This window comes from Pleuronectes platessa, chromosome 7 (assembly GCF_947347685.1).
Source record: "Pleuronectes platessa chromosome 7, fPlePla1.1, whole genome shotgun sequence".
NCBI lineage: Eukaryota > Metazoa > Chordata > Actinopteri > Pleuronectiformes > Pleuronectidae > Pleuronectes > Pleuronectes platessa.
The window spans coordinates 3,733,630-3,753,234 of record NC_070632.1 but is presented as its reverse complement, the minus strand read 5'-3'; the positions used below and the strand labels follow the sequence as shown (position 1 = coordinate 3,753,234).

The 19,605-nt window shown below is 42.4% G+C and overlaps 1 protein-coding gene across 1 annotated transcript in view; it reads left to right on the top strand.

Annotated features, from left to right (window-relative positions):
• necab2 (N-terminal EF-hand calcium binding protein 2) overlaps nucleotides 1-19,605 on the top strand; it is a 93,194-nt gene that overhangs the window by 46,475 nt on the left and 27,114 nt on the right. The window contains exons 6-8 of the mRNA XM_053427489.1: nucleotides 5,341-5,477; nucleotides 5,755-5,882; nucleotides 14,952-15,031. Coding sequence (XP_053283464.1) covers nucleotides 5,341-5,477; nucleotides 5,755-5,882; nucleotides 14,952-15,031 — 345 coding nt within the window. The remainder of the gene's footprint in view (nucleotides 1-5,340; nucleotides 5,478-5,754; nucleotides 5,883-14,951; nucleotides 15,032-19,605) is intronic.

The following is a 19,605-nucleotide window of genomic DNA, read 5'->3' as shown; positions in this document are numbered from 1 at the left end:
CAGGTTGATGCTTTGAGATTTTTACTTGAGAAGTGTGTGCAACACCTGAACATTGTGTGTAGTGTTTTGACAACAAGGTGATGTGCAATTGACATCAGAGTGTAAAGAAGGAAAGTCTAATGCAGATAAGAAAGTGTGAAGTATTGCCAAATTGGGTGGAGCGATTGGTACATGAAGTGAAGGTTGTGCAAATTGTGCAGAATTTGAGCTTTTTGTGTGTTAACAACTGAGAAAAACTGTAATTTGCTTTGTCAGCTTTGTCGGGCCTGTTTCAATCCTGGTTATGCTCCAGTTGTTTATTTTGCCACCACGGTGAATTCATTAGTCCAAGTTGAAGAGCGACTGTGGAATATTATTAACACTCCGTCTGAGTGAAAGCATCACTGTTATCAGCAAGTTACACCTCTCACCCTGGAGGCCTGCATCCCTGTCACCCCCCCCCCCCCCCCCCGCTCAGCACAGCCTCTGTATCTCCATCTGAGTCACAGAAGAAGGAATAATTTCCCCTAACGAGACCAATCTCTGTAATCACTGATTACTCCTGCAACACCCTGTAATCAGCCGCCAACATCTTATCACAAAAGATGCAGAGCGTGTGTGTGTGTCTGTCTGTCTGTTTGTGTGTGTGTGTGTGTGTGTGTGTGTGTGTGTGTATGTGTGTGTGTGTGTGTTTGTGCTTGCACTTTTTATGTCCTTGTGAGGACCTTATGGAGTGAGGACATTTGGCCTGTTTAGGGGGTACGTAGTATTGATTATTGATGGAGAAGGTTAGAATAAGGGGCCAGAAGTGCATTTGTGTGTGTGTGTGTGTGTGTGTGCGTGTGCGTGTATGTGTGTGTGTGTGTGTGTGCGCCCTGCAGTGGTAAGATTCTCTATACATGTGTGCAGATGCGTAGGTGGATGGTAATGAGTAGATTTGTTGTTAACTCCCAAGAAGATGAGAGGAAATACTGCACATGAAACAATAACCCACACACACACACACACACAAATATGACCTGATGTCACGCTCAATTACTTCTACCAGATTAAATTTTTCTCATCTTATGAAAAACACGTCACCTCCACTTTGAGAGGGGAAGGTGGATCCTTGCAGTGACTCAGGGTCAGACTGAAGTTCTGTGCATGTGTCGCCTCCGTGCACCGATTCAAATGAAGCCTTCGGTGTTGTGTGAAAAATATACACACAATAAATAATATTGAGCCTCATAAGTGTGATAAATTCTGGAGTGCTCCATCATCAATCATCGCACAAAACCAGCCGCACTAACATAAGCGAACCCTGACACCCTCTCATTGCCCCTGCCTGGATCTCATAAACACAAACGGATCTGAATAAGTGGACACACAAACACACAAACACACACACATACACACACACAAACACTCAGTCACATAATCCCATGTAGCTCCACTGGTGGAAGGAGCCAGTGGAGAGCGAGGGTGTATCTCCTCCAGGGTCCGTGATCTGTGTGAATTATAGATCACAGCTTTTTTCTATCCCGGGTTTTGAAGCTGTGCCCGTGGGACACGTTCATCAGAGGGCGAGAGAGGATGCTACTGTACATACAGGAGGGAGAGAGAGAGGGAACATTTAGGGGAGAGCGGGACAGGGTGAAGTGAGGAGCAGATTTTAAAATAGACAATTCAACACCAGTTCGCCTTCTGGGGCTCGGTGCTTCGGCTGCTTCTGGATTCCTTGTGAAATGACATCACAGAGCTGAGAATCGTTTACAGCAGATGTCTGAAGAATATGGCTCAGATTTAAACATCTCGGAAATTGGCACCAAATTTAGTTTCTGATCGTTGTTAAATTCTGACGAAGGGAATTTGTTTGAGGTTTTATTTGGCAAAGGAGGTTCGAACCCAATCCAAGGCTTTTTATTTACAGTCTATGTTCCCAACAGCAGTTTGAATGTTTAATTGTTGTGTTCCACCGTCACTTTGGCAACATCCATACTAATATTTAAATTTAAAAACATTATTTTTGACACTCAAACAATCTTCATCCAGACTCGTATTTGAAAACGCGTCATGTGACCGACAACAGTGATGTGTGTTTTTTTTTTTAAGTAAAATGCAGTAATGTGGATTTAGACTGACACACACACACACACACACACACACACACACACACACACACACTGAGGCCAAAGTGTTTATCTTACATTAGGATCAGAACACCAGGTACAGCCACTTAAAAGGTTGTGCCACTTTATAGCTTTGGAAAAGAAGCAGTATTTACTGTGTGTTACTTATGACTCACACATGCTATAGATCAACATACACCCACATATACACACAGTTTAATATGCACACACAGACACACACTGCTTCAAGTGCTGAAGTTTAATTATGGCAGTAATAATCAAATAGTGACAGTACTTCAATGAACAAGAGAATATGCAATACACATGTACTGACTTTACACACAGACTTCACATTTGCTGTGTGTGTGTGTGTGTCTGTTTGTGTGTGTCTGTGTTTGCGCTGAGGGCTTTTATTCTGACCATAAATGAAAAACAACCAATTATCCAGCACATTTTATTCCCGTCGCAGCTTTGAGCCTTTAGAGTTTCCTGACTTCATCCATCACGACTCTAATGTTTATTCTGGATCTGCTGGTTAATAAAAGAGCTGCTACAGTTACATTCTCAATTCGTCCTGAGGGGAATTCTCACCCGTTTGTCTCATGTTGTAATTTTTTAATAAATATTAGTTCTCGTGACTCTGAACAGAAAAGTGGAACCACAGAGGGAATAAACTCCTAAAAACACTGAGACCAAAAACACACTACAGTTACAGCACTGGACATGATTCACGCCACAAAACAAATCGTCTTTTAACTGGGAATCTTCAAATTGTTGTGGTTTTTCATGTGATTATTAGTCCTCAGAGAAATAAGTACATTATAGACAAAAAAACTAGAATGACAAACCTCCGCCGAGGCCAAAAAGCCCTGCACATGATCGTGTTATTCTTGTATTAGAAATATAATTTCCCCTCCACCAAGTTAAGTATGTTTGACCAAAGCAAATGTTATGGAACAGACCCGTGATATAGAAAGGAATATATTGAATTATTGTTTTCTCCACTGTATCAGTATGCTCCCTTCACCAAATACATTTATATACATATGTATACAAATAACTATTTATTCTAAATAGGATCCCTCTTTGGTAATTGAACCTTTTCTTATCTGTCTCTTGACAATAAAATTGGAACCACTCACATACATTCTATAAACATTGATTTCTGTTGGTTGTATTTAAATAAATACATTTTAAACGCTTGTTTTTGCGTTTTATGATTGACGTTTATGTAAATCTGAAAGCAGCTGGCAGATTTATTGCTACTGAACTGATGAGGAAGAGCCTCCTCTGAGGCAATAGCTGCAGGTTTGTATGTGGACACACATGCATGTGTGTGTTTACGTGTGTAAAAGCCATTGACTGTAATAATAGAAGTCGATACAGCCAGTGTGACTGTGTGTCTCGTGAGGCCGCTTGTCTTTGATTAGAGAGCAGCAGAGGAAGGCTGACTGCACATGGAACCTTAATTGTCTCCCTGAATCACTGCACTGTGACTTCTGACAGTAAAGCTGACATGACCGACTGACTCCACTGTCGGGGGAAGTTATTCAGTCAATTACGACCACGCTTTTGACACTGAGGCCTTCATGTGTTGGTCTGATGGTTCTGTGGTCTGGACTGTGGCTCAGCAACTCGTCCAAACAGTAGCATTTAGAGTCTGCAGAGGACAAACCCAGGACCGGACATCCAGAATAGTCTGAAACGTCCTTGTGAACTTCCGGAGCACTTCCTGGTTTCTTACCTTTCATACTGACATTTTTGGACTCTATGTTTACATGTGCCAGGACAACAGACTGTAAAGAAGAGCATGTACATGTTGTGTTTGTCAAACGCTTCCTCAGACAACCTGGACTTGGGTTTCTGGACTTCCTCCCATCAGTGGAAGGTCGAGGAAATGGAAGAAGCGTCTCCACTTCCTCCCGTTGGACAGAAATGAAGCTAATACTCTAATGTATGGTCTGGGCAGTGGTGTGAAGCTGCAGCATCAAGGCCCCACTGATGCGGTGTAGTTGTGTTGTTGTGGTTTGTTTTTACTGAGACTAAATACAGACACCACCCACTCTTCAAACAGCAGACACAGATTCAACATGTTTGGAAATCCTAGGCTTGACAGGCCCAATGTGCCTCGCTACCGTTGCTAAGCTCTCATTGGACAATCAGTGTTCAGGGAAGGAGTTTTTTTTTTTTAGCGCCCAGTTCCCTAAATAATTATAAGGTGGGAGATAAGGTCATCGGAGTTAAAGCAGGAGCTCCAGTCTTGCCTCCTCTGACAGTTGAGCATGTTCACGAGTCCCTGTGCTGCGCTGCCGATGTCTGGATGTCACGTCTCTGTTCTTTAGTCCTGAGAAAGTCTTACTCAGGTTAGAAAGCTTCACATTTCTTGCTGGATGGAGTAGATCTCACCTCAAGGGTTCACAGCAACAATTCAGAACAGCTTCAGGAAAATGTTTAATTGCTTACGGGTCAATAAGCTCTGAGCAGAATGGGCTCGGAGCTACAATGTGAATCAGTTTTGTAGCAGAACGAAGCTGACGAGTTGAAACCTAATTGAGTTAAAGGCTTTTGTGTTTGATAAGAGAAGGTGGAGGATATTTCTGTTTAACTTTGTGTCTGCTGAATATGAACTGAAATAATTTTCAGTCTATTAAAACCACAACTCTGCACCTTTTGAGTCCAACAGGCTTTAAATGCAGATGAATTCATGAAGTTGTTTACGTTACGCCGATGGACTCTATAGCTTTGTCTCAATTCAGGAGCTGCTTCCTTTCAGTTGTTGACCAATTACGTTACAGCAGAGTAACTAGAATTCGAAAGCTCTTCAAAATGTGGCCTGCCACTACTTCTACTTTTTAATTTGGTCAACGCCCCATCTACGAACATGGAGGACACAGGCTTTATGACCTATACTGCAGCCCACCTCCAGGGGGCGACTGAGACACATGTACAGTCTGGTTATGTCTGACCTGCAGCAAAAAGAATAGAATAGTAAACGACTCAGACAGAAAATGCTAGACGACAAATAGTTTTTTCTTTTTTTACTCCTTATATTTGTGTCTTTCCACATTGAGATTCAAGGAAGGAACTTAGAAAGATTCAGCTGGAAAATGCTTTGACAGGAAGTGGAACCAGAAGCTGTGATGTGTGACAAACATGGAAAAAATACACTTTTTCTTCCCAAACAAATTTCTGAGACTAGTTTCACGTATGATCAAACCCACGATTTACATTTTGACTTCTGTGTCCCCAGGTTTACGAAAGAGGAAGCAACGTGGAGCAGTTTGTGACACGCTTCCTCCTGAAGGAATCGGCCAATCAGATCCAGTCTCTGCTGAGCTCTGTGGAAAGTGCTGTGGACGCCATTGACGAACAGCACAGCCAATCAGGGTGAGACTGAGGGAATGACTGATGTCAGACGCTGTGAAATTGGGAATGTGTGTGTGTGTGTGTGTGTGTGTGTGTGTGTGTGTGTGTGTGTTCATGACTGTGCACATGTATCAGGGCATTATGTGTAAAACTCAGATTGTCAGCAGTTGTAATGGAAACCAGGCAGTGTTTCAGGCACAGATCTTGTATGGTTAAAGCATCTGTCGCTCACACTACACACACACACACAGACACACACATGCTGTCTCGTTATCTAACTCCGCCCCTCCCCTCTCAGTCATCTACCTGCCAAGGCGAGCCCACGAATGTCCGAGAAGCGCAATGACAACGCTGTCCCTGACTACCCTCCTAACAATAGAGTGAGCGCCGCCAGGGAGGCTGTCAGGACCATCAACACTGCTTCAGGTGACCACACACACACACTCACACACACACACACACACACACACACACACACACACACACACACACACACTGCAACACCTCCTCTGAGTTCATGGTTGGAGTCCATCTGTCATCTGCTTGTATGATTAGCATCACATTCCCAACCTGCAGTCGGGGTAGATCAGCCGGGGTGAGCAGAAATCAAAGCCTGACTGTCACTCAGCTCCACTTCATCCTGTGTACACCCCTGTGCACACACACACACACAAACACACACACTCTCTCTCACACACACACACACACACACGCACACCTATGTGATTTATTCTCCATCTTAAAACACCTCAATCAGCCATCTGCACAGGTCGAAAGAAAGAGGAAGAGTTTTAGGGATGGCTATGCAAAGGGAGAAGGCGGAGAGTTCATATATCTGAAATCTGTAATGTAGAGTGTGTGTGTGTGTGTGTGTCACATAAACGTCAATGGCTGCAACAAGAAGTGGAGTTGAGCTGAGCCTCAGGGGAGAGGAGAGTCTTAAAGGGCAGAACAAGCTGTAATCAATCACTGGTCAGATGTTGTTATTGACGGGTGTCCGATGTCCGGTCTCGTCTCAGGACCCATACGTCATGTTCACCCTCAGTATCAGGCTCAGGAATGTGGTCGGCTGCTACTTGACAGCTCGGAGCTGAAATACTGACGTTCAGCTAAAGACTATTAATGTCACCGATGATGCATCTGGTCGAGATCCTCCATTCGTGTTCCAGTGGCCAACAGATGGTGTCCCATAGATATGCCCGTGGGTTTTTTCACCATGATCCATGAATTGTCTTTTTTTGTTATCTCTTGTCCCATCTTTCTGTTGAGTTATGTGGAAATCCATGAACAGTTTTTTGCGTAGTCCTGCTGACAAACCAACCAACCAATCAATGCACGGGGGTGAAACTGTGACGCCCTGGCTGGAGGTAATGAGAGGTAATAACTCAAAAGTACGATCATTAGGCTTTTTCACGATATTCTAAATTCCACAGACCCTGTCATTGGTCTCCAATCAACACCCTTTACTCTTTCTGAAGCGTAGCCTGAGCAACTAGAAGGATTTCAGCCTGCAGAGACGTCACCATTAGCATTGTGTGGTTTCCAGTGTTGTAGAGTGGAAACAGCTCAGTGTTTGCATGGCTGTGTCCGTTGAGGGGCCCGTGTTTAACCTTTGAGAAGGAGGCACCGGAAATTGACCTTTTCAACGAAAACAAACAACTCATCAGTAACAAACACAAACTGCTTCCTCTTCGTTTCGGGGGCGGAAGCGTCGGCTCAGCTGAATCAATGCGTCGGCTCATTTGTCAATTTGTAATCAAGCCAATTCAACAATTCATCGATCTGTTAAAAGAAGTAACTGGACTGAGTCACTCAGCTATAATCAATGAGATTTAATGTAATGGTCAAACTATTACTGTACATACTGTTACTGGAAGTACTTGCATCCCAATTAGGATACATTTTTAGCTACTAAAGATATTTACACGTTAAAACTAATGAATATAATAATGCATTTCTTATACGAGACTGATTAAAACACTTTTGTTTGTTGTGTAGATATTTATTCTTTCATTTTGTTTATCCATAACACAAGGATTGTTAAATTCCACCATATTTACCATCATAATTGTACAGTTCTGCCCACTGACACTGAATCAGTCCATGGATCTCTTACCTCCACTAAGCAGTTTATGTTTCGTTGAATCAAATCCAGAAATCCACACTGAACATGTCCTTTGATAAAGGTCCAGTGTAGCTGACCTGCTCTGTGACTTGTGTATAGAGCTGTTGTCAAAGCCTTTATTGATTGAGTGAGAGATGAGATGTGATCAGAGAGACACACGTTCAACCTGCATTACGCTGCCTCGACTGAGGAAACCACAGCCTCACCTCCAGCAGGTCACAGGAGGTCACACACAAGCACCAATATGCACTTCATAGCCACCGAGGCCGCCTGTGAGGGACTTGACCCAGTTCATCACTGACATGAATAGAAAACACAAATGAAGCCTCTAAAAGTCAGTTGCCTCAGCAGCAGTCTGTGATTTATGGCCCCGGTGAAGCACTCGAGTCGCTAACAGTACGGCTTCTATAACTCTTTGTGTTTTACTGCTGTGGGATTGGCATTCATGTCAGACTGGGGATGACAGTGACGACTCTTTATTCTCTCACAGCCTTGTGATCCTGACAGAGAACAGTTTACTCTTCATCATATAAAATCTCCTCCTCACACGCGATGCACACGCTGCTTCAAAAGAAAAGGTTGATCTGGTGTTTTTGCGTTGATGCTGCTCGTTCACACTGGAGTCGTTAGAGGGATAGAGAATATAGATAGACACAGGGAAAAGTGAATAATAATTTCAGTAAACATACATAAAAGATGTTCTGATACCGTGTTATGTTGTATCAAAAAGCAATAGAACATCATTTATGATCTAGTTTGACAATCATAACTGAGAAAGAGCTCAAATAAATAAATCGACACAACATTTACTTCCTTTAAATATTTGTTAGCGTGCAGCCACAGTTTAAATGAAAATAAAACACTTTTTAAACGGCACAGTAACAGTATTAAACTACATCTACTATATAACAATTTATTAAAAAACAAATGTGCAGCCACAGTGAACAACATAACAGATCAATGCCTTTAATTTCCCATTAAATGCTCAATTGTCCCATCCTGTAGCGAGAACAATATGAGAGACACTTATTGTGTCAGCTTCCTTTAAACGAGTCAGGGATATGTGACCTTTGACCCTGACGCAGATACAGACGTGTTGATGGAGAGAATGTGGACATTAGGTGACCCAGGCCACTGAGAGTGACAGACTGGTCCAATAAGACCAAACCAACTGGGTAATAACATCTCTGGTGGAGACTGTGTAGCCTGAACTAACGTGGTCTTAGTGTTGAGCTCATCATCCAAATGCAAATAAGTCCCCAACAATATATATATATATGCATGTGAAACTCCAGATTTAAATATCTACTCCAACCAGATAAATAATGAAGCTTTAACTCGTATCAAGTAAAAAGTACCGAAGTTATTTCTTATAATTAGACCGTTTCTGGTGAACGGCTAAATGATCCAATTAATCAAGAGCAGCACATCAGGTGAAAAGTAAAACATATTCAGTAATATCACATTTAATCATTGTTGCATTGGACCGAACGTCAGGTTGTATAAAATGAGCACATTTATAAGTTTTATGTCGGTGATATTCACCAGTTTGAAAAATTTTCTCTGAACTCTTCAGCTTTTATTGGTGCACAGAACACACACATGCAAAAATGGTTATTTTAGATCGAAAGGATTCTTCACTAGTGATTATTATGATTAGTGGCTTCTCAATAAATAGTAAAAATATAGTTTATTGTTAGGAATTCTTTGTTTAACGATAATAAATAATTATTTTTGATATTTTGTCAGAAGTTCATTATTCAGTCATGTAGACGATGAAATTGTCGACGCATGAAACACTCAGACTTCCATATCATTTGCTTAGAGGAACATTTAAAAAAATATATGTTTATATGCATTTTTACAAATAATTTGAAAGGGGGTATAAAGTGTCACTTTATCTCACAGCAAACAGAAATAAATCCAACGTTTATAGAAAATGCTCATCCACTGGAGCCGGGAAATAATCTTCATTCTTCAAATAAGCCTGCGTATGGGAGCAGGTATTTATTTTCCTAAACAAGGCAAAGACGTGAAAGCAGCCTTTACCGCTGTTTATCAGTCTCACCATCTTTCACCTCGGCGTCACAGTTTCCTTTTTCTCGTTTCCGTTGTCCCCCCCCCCGGGATACTGTAGGCAGTAAAGTAGCTGTGACAGCCGAGGACCTTCACGTCAGCTGTGCTTTGTCTTGAGTCAGGACGAGTCGATTGATTAATGGCCTCCAGATCCTCTCCTCTCCCCCCCCCCCGCTCCCTGTCCTGCTGCCCAGCCTCCTCCAGTGTGAATGAATAATCCCTCGCTCCTGAGTCACTTCTTCATTTTCTTCCTCCGTCATTGTTCTTCTTTTTTCCCTACGCGCGAAGTCACCTTGAAGGTGCATCTCCCTCTTTCATGTCACACTAGCAGAGAGGAGTACATGGGGTGTTGTCTCTCTGGGACTTGATCAGAGTCTGCACAGGAGGACAAAAGAGCGGAGCTAACAAAGCGGTGAGTGGGAGACGAGTGGGGGAAGAAACAAAGAGTGAGAACGAGAAAGAGCTAAAAATAACCAGCAGCATCTTGAAGTGAAGCAGCTGTGAGCCTTCGTTCTCTCTCTCCTCCAAGTGCTGTCGCTTCACCGTTAATTGTAAATTGAACTGTGGTTTAACGTCACCGCAGACGTCTTGATATGTATTTATACAGTAGGAAGGCGTATGACTGTGGAAAACATGTAGACTCTGACATTATCCGATTTCTTTAAAGGTCGCGGCTGCTATTCTTCTTTCAAGCTTCCGGTCCTCAGCAGACGTGCAGTTTAAAATGTGAACAGTGGAATTACCATCAAATACCAGGACATTTTAGAACAACAGGACAGAACACTGGCTGCTCATTTTTTGCCAGTGAGAACTTACAGCTTTTAGTATTTGTATGTAGCTAATCGATAATTTAAATTTTATTGCCTGAGCAAGTTGGAGAAAACATCTCGAAACTTGAAAATGAGCCGTTGATGGTTCAAATGATATCATCAAATCACATCATCTGCCAGGTGAAGCATCATTGTCCTCACGATCCAGATCAGATTGAATCGGTGCAGCTTGATTTAAATTGAAGATATTCTAAGTTCTATTGTACTTGTCGGCTGGAGTTTTCACATCCTGAATCTAACAAAGATCCGTAGAGAGCCACTGAACTCTGATAGCTCTCGGAGTTGGATTCAAAATGTGAAGTTAATGCTCTGTTCTAATGAAGATACTCAGCAGCTTTAACCCATTTTCATATTCGACTTTGAAAAAAGTTGTTAAACCCCTGACACACACGAGGAAATCCAAGTGTTGCTAAAGTGTGATTGGACGATTACTGGTCAGGGGCCACTTCATACATCACTGTAAGGAAAGAACTACTTTTAACCTCCTGGGTCGACTGTGTTATTTGCAGGAGCAGCAAATGGACAAACAGCCTGTAAACGAGTGATCCTGCTGTGCCACTTTCACATTCATCAAATATAGCAGAAGTATTACTGGACACCACACGTGTATTGTGTGTATTGCGTGTACTGTGTGTTAACACCCAGCTGTAGCAAACATGATGTGCCTCTGATGGAGACGAGAGTTGAGGCACCATGTGTTTCCTCCGTCTGCTGAGACAGATGTAAGAAGAACAGTCGTTTATTACAGAGAGATAAACCTCCCTGGTGTCCATTACTGACTCTAATGGCATCAACGGCGATCTGATCATCTTTTTAAAACGGATTGAAGTGGACACTGTGGATTATCGTGCCATCGTAACCATGAAATATCCGATGATCCCAACCATTGGGTAAATACGTGTGTCCATGACAGGATGTCTTCTGTCCTTATCAAGCTGGAGATGGTCTCAGAGTGGGAGGAAGTGGATGATGTGTGATCCCAGTAGCTTGTTAATGTGCCGTTCACTACATTTACCAGGGAGGAGATGCTGGCCTGTGACTCTTTGGTGTAATTCCACTTGTTTCCAGTTTATCGGCTCCTAATGGCTAATTGAGAATCTGCTGTGGAGAAGAGATCATGTTACATAAATATAATTAAAAAGCTGTTACACTGATGAATGTGCCACCAAGTCGTTACCAGTTTGTAGATTTGTGTCTTCTCCTGAGGTTTGTTTTTCCGACTGTACTATACGTCTTTGTGTAGCAGGTGGGCCACCGCTCCCTGGGTTGATGGTTTGATCCCCGAGTACCATCAAAGTCAGCTGATCCAATAGTCTGTGGAAGGCTGTTCTAGAGCCGAGGACTCAGTTCTCCAAAGGATAGATCGACTTTAGCCTTTAATCAGGACTCGGGGAGTTAAGACCTCAGGAGTGAGGAGCTCAGTTATCTTCTCCAGAGAGAACCAGGTCGTCTTGGTCGGTAATCCAGCTGCTGAGTGTTGAATCAATGCTTTAGACTCGGTGGGAAGATTCTTCCTGCTGAAGGACAGAGCAGATCTGTCGGCCGCTAAAAGACAACAGCAACACTGGAAGACATTTGTGGGAAAAGAGGAATTTATCAATGGATACAGATGAAGCTTGACAGACCTTTGATATTGGGCGATTCTTCAAAACCCAACATTCAGTCCACGCGCTGCATGAGGTCTAACATCGAGAGGAATGGTTACCATATTTACAGAGAGCAGCATTGCTAATTGTCTCTTGGGGGGGTAATTGGAACTTCTTAAAGAAAAGCAGCAGAACATGTGTCAGTTGTAGGAACGTACAATGAAATGAAATCGCACTCAAGACGGATGATTTCATTTTAAGATACAGAGAAAGTAGTTAATGCTCCGTTCCATTAAGTCGGGTGATGTGATCTCTTTCTTTGTCCTGCCTGTAATTACAGTTCATTCATAACTGTGTGTTTCTTATAGATTTTTTATTAGATAATCTAAAAACTGCAGAATGGCATTTGCCTCGGTGACTTGTAATAAAAGCTTCCAGGAGAAATGCTCAGGGATGGATGGTTCCACGTGTCCCCGAGATGGAATCAATGCTTTAGGACAAATGACGGAATACTGGACAATGGATTGTGAGATGAACAGATTGGTGCGGCGTCAGCAGTGATGAGGGCATTGTACTGGACCCCTGTGGTGCAGAAGGAGCTGAGCCAAAAGGCTAAACTTTAAATTTACTGGCTGCTCTTCGGTCCAGCCCTCCCTTTTACTCACAAGCTCCGGGTCGTGATTGAAAGAACGAGGTCACAGATACAGATGGCCGAAATGAGCTTCCTCTGTCGGGTGACGCATCGGGATCCCAGAGGAGGAGCTGTGAATGAGTAGCTAGAGAGAGAGAGGCACGTCTGGGATTCCATACTGGACCGACTGTATCCTGGACCCAAGCCTGGAGACGTGAGAACCATCAGTTCTTCATGTCAGGTCCAGAAGATTCCTCGGCTGTGCAGCTGAGTTAATATCACTGTTTTCTGCCATCGTTTAAATTCTGAAGAGCAGTTGGTTTCAAATTCTTCCTTGCAACTATATTCTCCATTTTCAGAGAAGACTTGGAACCTGGTGTGAACTTCCACTGAACTCTTGGACTTTTCAGCCACTTATTTTTAAGAGATGGTGAAGCGACAGTGGAGCTTTTCCTTTTTTTTACCACGATTCACGTCAACACATTTAAATACTCGGTGACACAGAATGGAAAGTTAAATTAGGTGAATGTGGAATAACTCAAATCAGGTTTAATTGAGGGGAAAGTCCCCCCCCCCCCCCCCCCCCTTCCATGCTGATAAATTCGAAGGCTGTAATTCCTCCCACACATTTCTATAATTGACCTGGGCACTTATTTTCTAAGTCCATCAAAATGACCACTGGGCTTTTGTCTCCAACTGTCTCCTTGGTTACAGACTATGGTTTAGTTGGTGAGAGTGTGTGTGTGTGTATGTGGAAGGGGGGGGGGGGGTGGAGGCTCCTAATTGACTGGCTGTTTTAAGCTTTTAATGAAGAGTATGCAGCCAGTTCTCCAATTAGCTGTGAGGGGACAATCAGGGGATGAAAAGAAGACGGCAGCTCAGGAGTCAGTGAAGAGGAGGAAGGGGTGGGGGGGAGAGGAGGGAAGGGCGGATAGAGGAGAAAAAGACCGGTGAGGAAGTGAAAAGTACGGCAGTGATATAAATCCTAAGGTGTAAATGTTTGCTCACTGTTCTCCCTCAGTTTTTTATTCATCCCAACACAAATATAACAGAGCATCATCTGCGAAGAGAGGGAGGAACACTGCACATCTGCCATAGGAGATAATGAATAGATGAAAAGGAGCCCTGTGGTGTTTTCTTGTAAACAAACCGAAGTCAAATGAACACCCACCTCTCATCACTACACACGGTGTGTATCCTTGAAGTCTAAAACTGTTTTTAAATCACTAATTGCTCACATAAGCTGTTGGGTCCGGACATTTTCCAAACTCTAGGCCTGTGAGCGAGGGGTCATACCTTGGAAAGACAATGAAATCCGTGAGCCTCTGGTTATAAGGACCAATCTAGCAGCAGAATGAAACGTGACGTCCCGCCTCCTGCCACCTCTCACCTGATGTTGTGAACGCATCTGATTGGAGAATCTCCCCCTGTGTTGTTCATGTGTGACAGACAAACTGGAGCGGACATTTTCCAGAGTTCACGACTGAAAACGGTTCATATTTGCCCGTTAGCAACATTCATCCTCTTTCCATTATTAGCGAACTGCTAAGTTTTTAGGCACTTTTCTTAACTGATGTTCAGCGCTGCAGCAGAAAGTGTATTTTGTACATTTTGTCTTTTCCTCTGAGACCAAAGCTGTTTACAAAAACCTGTGTGTGGTTTCGCCGTCTAAAAATCCTTGTGCAGTCAGAGCTGATTATACAGAGCGGCTCAAAGAAGCTCTGTCCGCTCCCTTACTGTCTTTGAAAAGGCCAGTTCCTTCCGATAAACACTTATAATTGCCAATTTATCAGCCTCCCACACTTTACATGAAATATTCAAACAATGGGAATGAAAAGAGAAAGATTAGAAAAGGCCAATGAGAGTTTTAGGGAATACCTGCAAAACCTGCTCACTGTAGCATTGTGTTTACTCCACATACTTGTGTTTTTAAAGCAGCCGATAAATAAACAGAAGAATAGAGTTCATTTATATAACTTTAAATGAAAAAGGGAACAAACAGGACGGGAGGGTGAAGTCACTGATGAGCTGTTTACTCCCAGGTTTGATATTTCAAGAGGATTATAACGTGCGGTCAGGCTTTGAAAATATGATTTCAATATGACGTGAATTTAAATAAAAATGTAATCCAGCTGCGTCAGATGGGTTCACAGCCCGGAAACAAGTGAAAGAACTTTTAAGTGTGTTTGTTCTCATTCAGTCGTTGTATTAAGACTTTGTGTGTGTGTGTGTGTGTTTGTGTTGCAGGTGCAGTGGAGGTGAGGAAAGAAGGTCTGGAGTCTCAGATCAACCGCCTGGCTGAACTCATCGGTCGACTGGAGAATAAGGTAAGGATCACACACACACGTAAACAAACACACACACACACACACACACCGACACACACACTTGTTTCATACACACAGCATTCACTTACAATACATCTATTCCCGGGAGGCCGTAACCTCTACATCTCCTAAATTAAAGCCTGAGGTCTAAAGGATGAGGTCGACCGTATTCAATACTCATTTTCATCACATGAAAAGATTAGAACCAACAACAAATGTATCGCAGTGAGTTGGTATTGACAAGTGTGTATTCAAAGCATGTTGTATTTTACTCATCTTTGCCACAAGGCCACAAAACCAATTAAAAACACATCAGTCAGAGACAGCCCCCCCCCCCCCCCCCCTCACAAACACACACACACTGGTGCATCGACTGTGTTGTAATCTGCAGAGGAAAATGGATCTCAACAAATGAACTGTTTGCTCTAGTTTGAGTAAAGTTTAATAAAAATAGCAGTAGATCACATTGTGAAATACTTTGTGAAACACATTTTTTAAATATTGATTCATTGAGTAAGAAAACGTTCAAATTCGTTACGAACTCTGCCATCTTGTGATTTTGGAGCCAGAGTCAGAGGCGATGATGAAGAGAGTTAGCCTCGGATATCAATCATGATGTTTTACCTTCTTCAGCAAATACCTAATGCTTCATTCCTCGCGGGTGACAAAGCTAATGAGTCAGCTACCTGGGGGGCTGAACCTCAGTACCTGCAGCCACTCACAGGAGCTAACAATGCAACAGGGAGCAGGGTAGAGCCAGTCATGGAAACAGGAAATAGAACAGAATGTGTCTGGTAGAGTGAGTTCTCTGAAGGACGTTGCCCCTGAGTCAGTTCTCAGCTTTAAACTGCCCGAGCACGTCTTTCACATATAAAAGGCCCGACGCCTTTCATCTTGTCCTCGTACTAACTTTTATTTTCTTAATTAAGTCGTCTGCTTGTGGAGAATTTGTACATTCGAGAACTGACACTGGTGAAGTCGTGCTGAGCCAGAGCAGCATATCGAAGGTCTGCAGAGGAGAGGAGAGAGAAGAAACGGGAGTAGGAGGAGAAAATGAAAGAAGCAGGGGGTTAATGAGGAGATGAAGAAGGCGGTGGCATGAGGAGTTAATTAACACTAAGTGATGGAGAGGAGGGAATGAGGGGGGGGGGGGGGGTGTTGAAGAGGGCGACAGAAGATGGAATTAGAAAAAGACCTTTCGTCCAAACTATTGCAAAGAGCATTTTTACTTATGTGTGGTACCTGATGCATTTTGATGATCCTCCATCCTGCTCTGCTACTTGACATCCCCCCCCTTCATAGTTGTCCCTGCATCGTCCTCGTTTCGTCCAGGACTTAACATGTTAGGACTAATGGAGCTTCAGCAGAATCAGCTGTCTTTGGGAGAGTGGCGGGACACTACACCTAGAAAACTACTAAATACAATATCCTGGTGGGAGTGGGTAGGCTGCGGGAGGAAATCCCAGTAAGGGGGAGTCACATAAAAGAAAATAGAAAATAAGAATGGGATTCAAAAAAGAGAAAACCAGAGCAACCTGGGTTCTGGAGGCAGATACATTGATACTGATATAAAGGCACCAAATTAAAACACAAATAAAGAATAGCCAACGTTTACGCTAACTTTTATTTCTTAGCCTCTGAAGCAGATAGAGATTTGAATAATTCAAAGATTTTACTTTCCTTGTAAATCATCCTCCCGTCCCTGAAGTCCATGAATATGTTTTTAACAAACCTATAAATCAATCTCACTGGGAGGAATCTTCCTCCTCCTCTTCAGACACGTCTCTACAGACTGAGCGTTGGTCAGTGGCTCAGCAGGAACATCGTTGGCTCATTGTTGTCTCCTGCCCCGATTCCGATAAGCCTGAAAATAATTTAATAAACTTGTAACGGGTCTAAGAAGAAGAGTTTCTCACCTGCAGTTTGGGCAGAAAGATTGAAACGCTTCCACTACAGGACAGTTTGATAATCCCCTGTCACCCCGAGGCCCTCAGAGAGCCCAGGACCCGGAGCCTGACATGTTTACAGATACTTCGCCACAAAGGACGTCTTCTCATGCCTGAATAAACACAGTCAGCTCTGATTTGTACATTTTGAGACAGTGATGAAAACTCCTCAGGAATGATTAACTCTTTTCACCGGGAGAAAGAAGCTGGTAATTAATTGACGGCTGAAGTCCGTGCAGAGGGAAAAGTAGAGTTGACAGAGATAATGAATCAGTTTATTCGTCCTGTGTGGACGTCTCTCAGTCGAGGGACGTCTCCACAGCCAGTAAACAAATGTCAACCTGTGGTAATGAGGTGAAAACGAATGATAGTGAAATGAAAGGTTCTGTCACTAACATGAAAACCTGTTAATGTAGAGGCAGGAACGAGTAGTCAAAAATTTATATTCATGGATATGTATATAGTAGGTGGGTTAAATGTATACATTATTAAAATTTGCATTATGAGCTCTGAGTAAATAGAAAATAAACATCCATCTTTTTTGTAGCATGTTATTTTTTATTCATGATCCAAGAAAACCAGTTCCACACGCAGCTCCATAGAAGACAGACCTGAAGTTAGGGATCATCTCAAAAGTGTTGGCCAATGGGAAAACGTAACAGATTTTTTTTTCAGTTTTTCAAGTTTCCATCCACTTCAAATCAGACAATAATAATAAGATAATTATTAAAATTATTTTCCACGAGTACCAATATTCCTCCTAAGTTTAATCAAGCTTCAAAATCCATGAATTACTCGTTAGGGAGAATTGAGAAATTGTTGAAAATATTAAAGAAAGGGAATTTGGATGTGGACTTTACTTTGTGATGCCTCAACCCTTTACAACATTTGATGGAAATCAGTTATGTAATGTTTGTATCATCTGGCCAACTTGAAAAGGAAAATATGAAACATGTAAGTGGATGGATTTGGCCCTTTTCTCCAGATCTGTGCCAATATTTAATATATATTTTCTTGGCCCTTGTCTCATTGTGGACATAAGTCCAGTCAGTTCTGCGTAATCTTGCTGGAAAACAAACAGACAAACACACAAACACACAAACACACAAACAGAGGCAAAATCTGAAGATATGATGAGATATAATTTGTTGAATAGTGAGTTTCATAGATGCTGCTTGGCAGATTTATTTTAAGAATAGTTTGAAGTCTTTGAAGAGCCAGAATGAAAAAGTCTCATCAAAATCTTTTAGATCATAATGCACATTGATGATTTCAGCTTTAATTGCAGATATTTCCATTTTCCAAACTAAAACTCAAGCATGTCGTCTTTTTTCCTTTCATTTTCCGTCTGTATTCCTTTGTGATGTTCGCTGATGGATCATCTTTGTAAACAAACCAAACTACCTCTGATAACAGCAGAGAGAAGCAGAACATAACAGCGCATTGGAAGAATATAGGTCACGAAACTCTTACTCCCCACACTGTATTGTCAGAATAATGAGAGCTGCAGAAAAGCCAATGAATAGACATTTTCTGCTGGATTACAGTTTTCAAAGGAGCAGACGGCACACTGCAGTAATCACATCATATCAAAGGGAAACATGGCTTTGAGGAGGCTTATTGAATGTGGCTTTGTCTCCCTGTTTGGCCTGGTGTCACCTCCACACATCCCAGTACTAAGACGATGCGTGAGTCTGGAAATGATGTTATCACGGCGTGTCAGGGTGAATCATGGATTGTTAACTGAGTGAGTAATAATCCAACCACACACTGTGGGATGTTGTGCGTGGAAGGATGGAGACATTACCCAGCGTTGGCACCGTCGCTCTGTGATATCACACCCTGGAAATCCTGTTACCTGCAAAGCTCTCCTCAAAGAGGCACATTCCCTCTCGCTCAGATTCTCCTGCCGTCTCCCTTCACGCTCCTCTGAGAGTGTGCGTTTGTTCTATTGAATGCAAAATACATTTTATTTTATCGCTCCCCATGTGCTGCAGGCGACACTGTGTGTTTTTCTCTCCGTGTCAGGATGAGAGGTTGTGTTTTATAGTCACACGTCTGGTATTAGTGACACTGAGGCTGAAGCAGAGAATGATGCTTGAATATATCCTGATTATATTTATTCCAGGAAAATGTAGTTGAGAAGCTGCTCAGATTACAGCCAGATGAGAAAGTCAGTAAATGAAATACTTGACAACTGGGCAAACATCACTCTGACACTTTAATCCTGTAAAGCAGGGGTCTTCAACGTGTTTCAATACTAAACTATTCAAATATAACACAGGTTCATATATTCATGTTTTTAATTTAAACCTGTGCAAGGTACAGGGTGACCATGCCACTGCCATTTATAAACATACATCTTGCATACAACACTGAGCTATTAAAGTAATTCACAGATTCATGTTTTTATTTTAAACATACATGTAGAAGAGACAGTGAATCCTCAAGCCATCTGTGGATGGCACACATTACTCCCACACTAGTGAGATGTCGGACCCTGATGGGTAGCACACCACTTATCTAACCTTGGACAGATGGAGGTTGTCAGGCAGAGGGTCATATCAGCCTCACAATATGTAGGATGCATATTAATGTGTATTTAAAGCTTTTAAAATACTTTTTGGA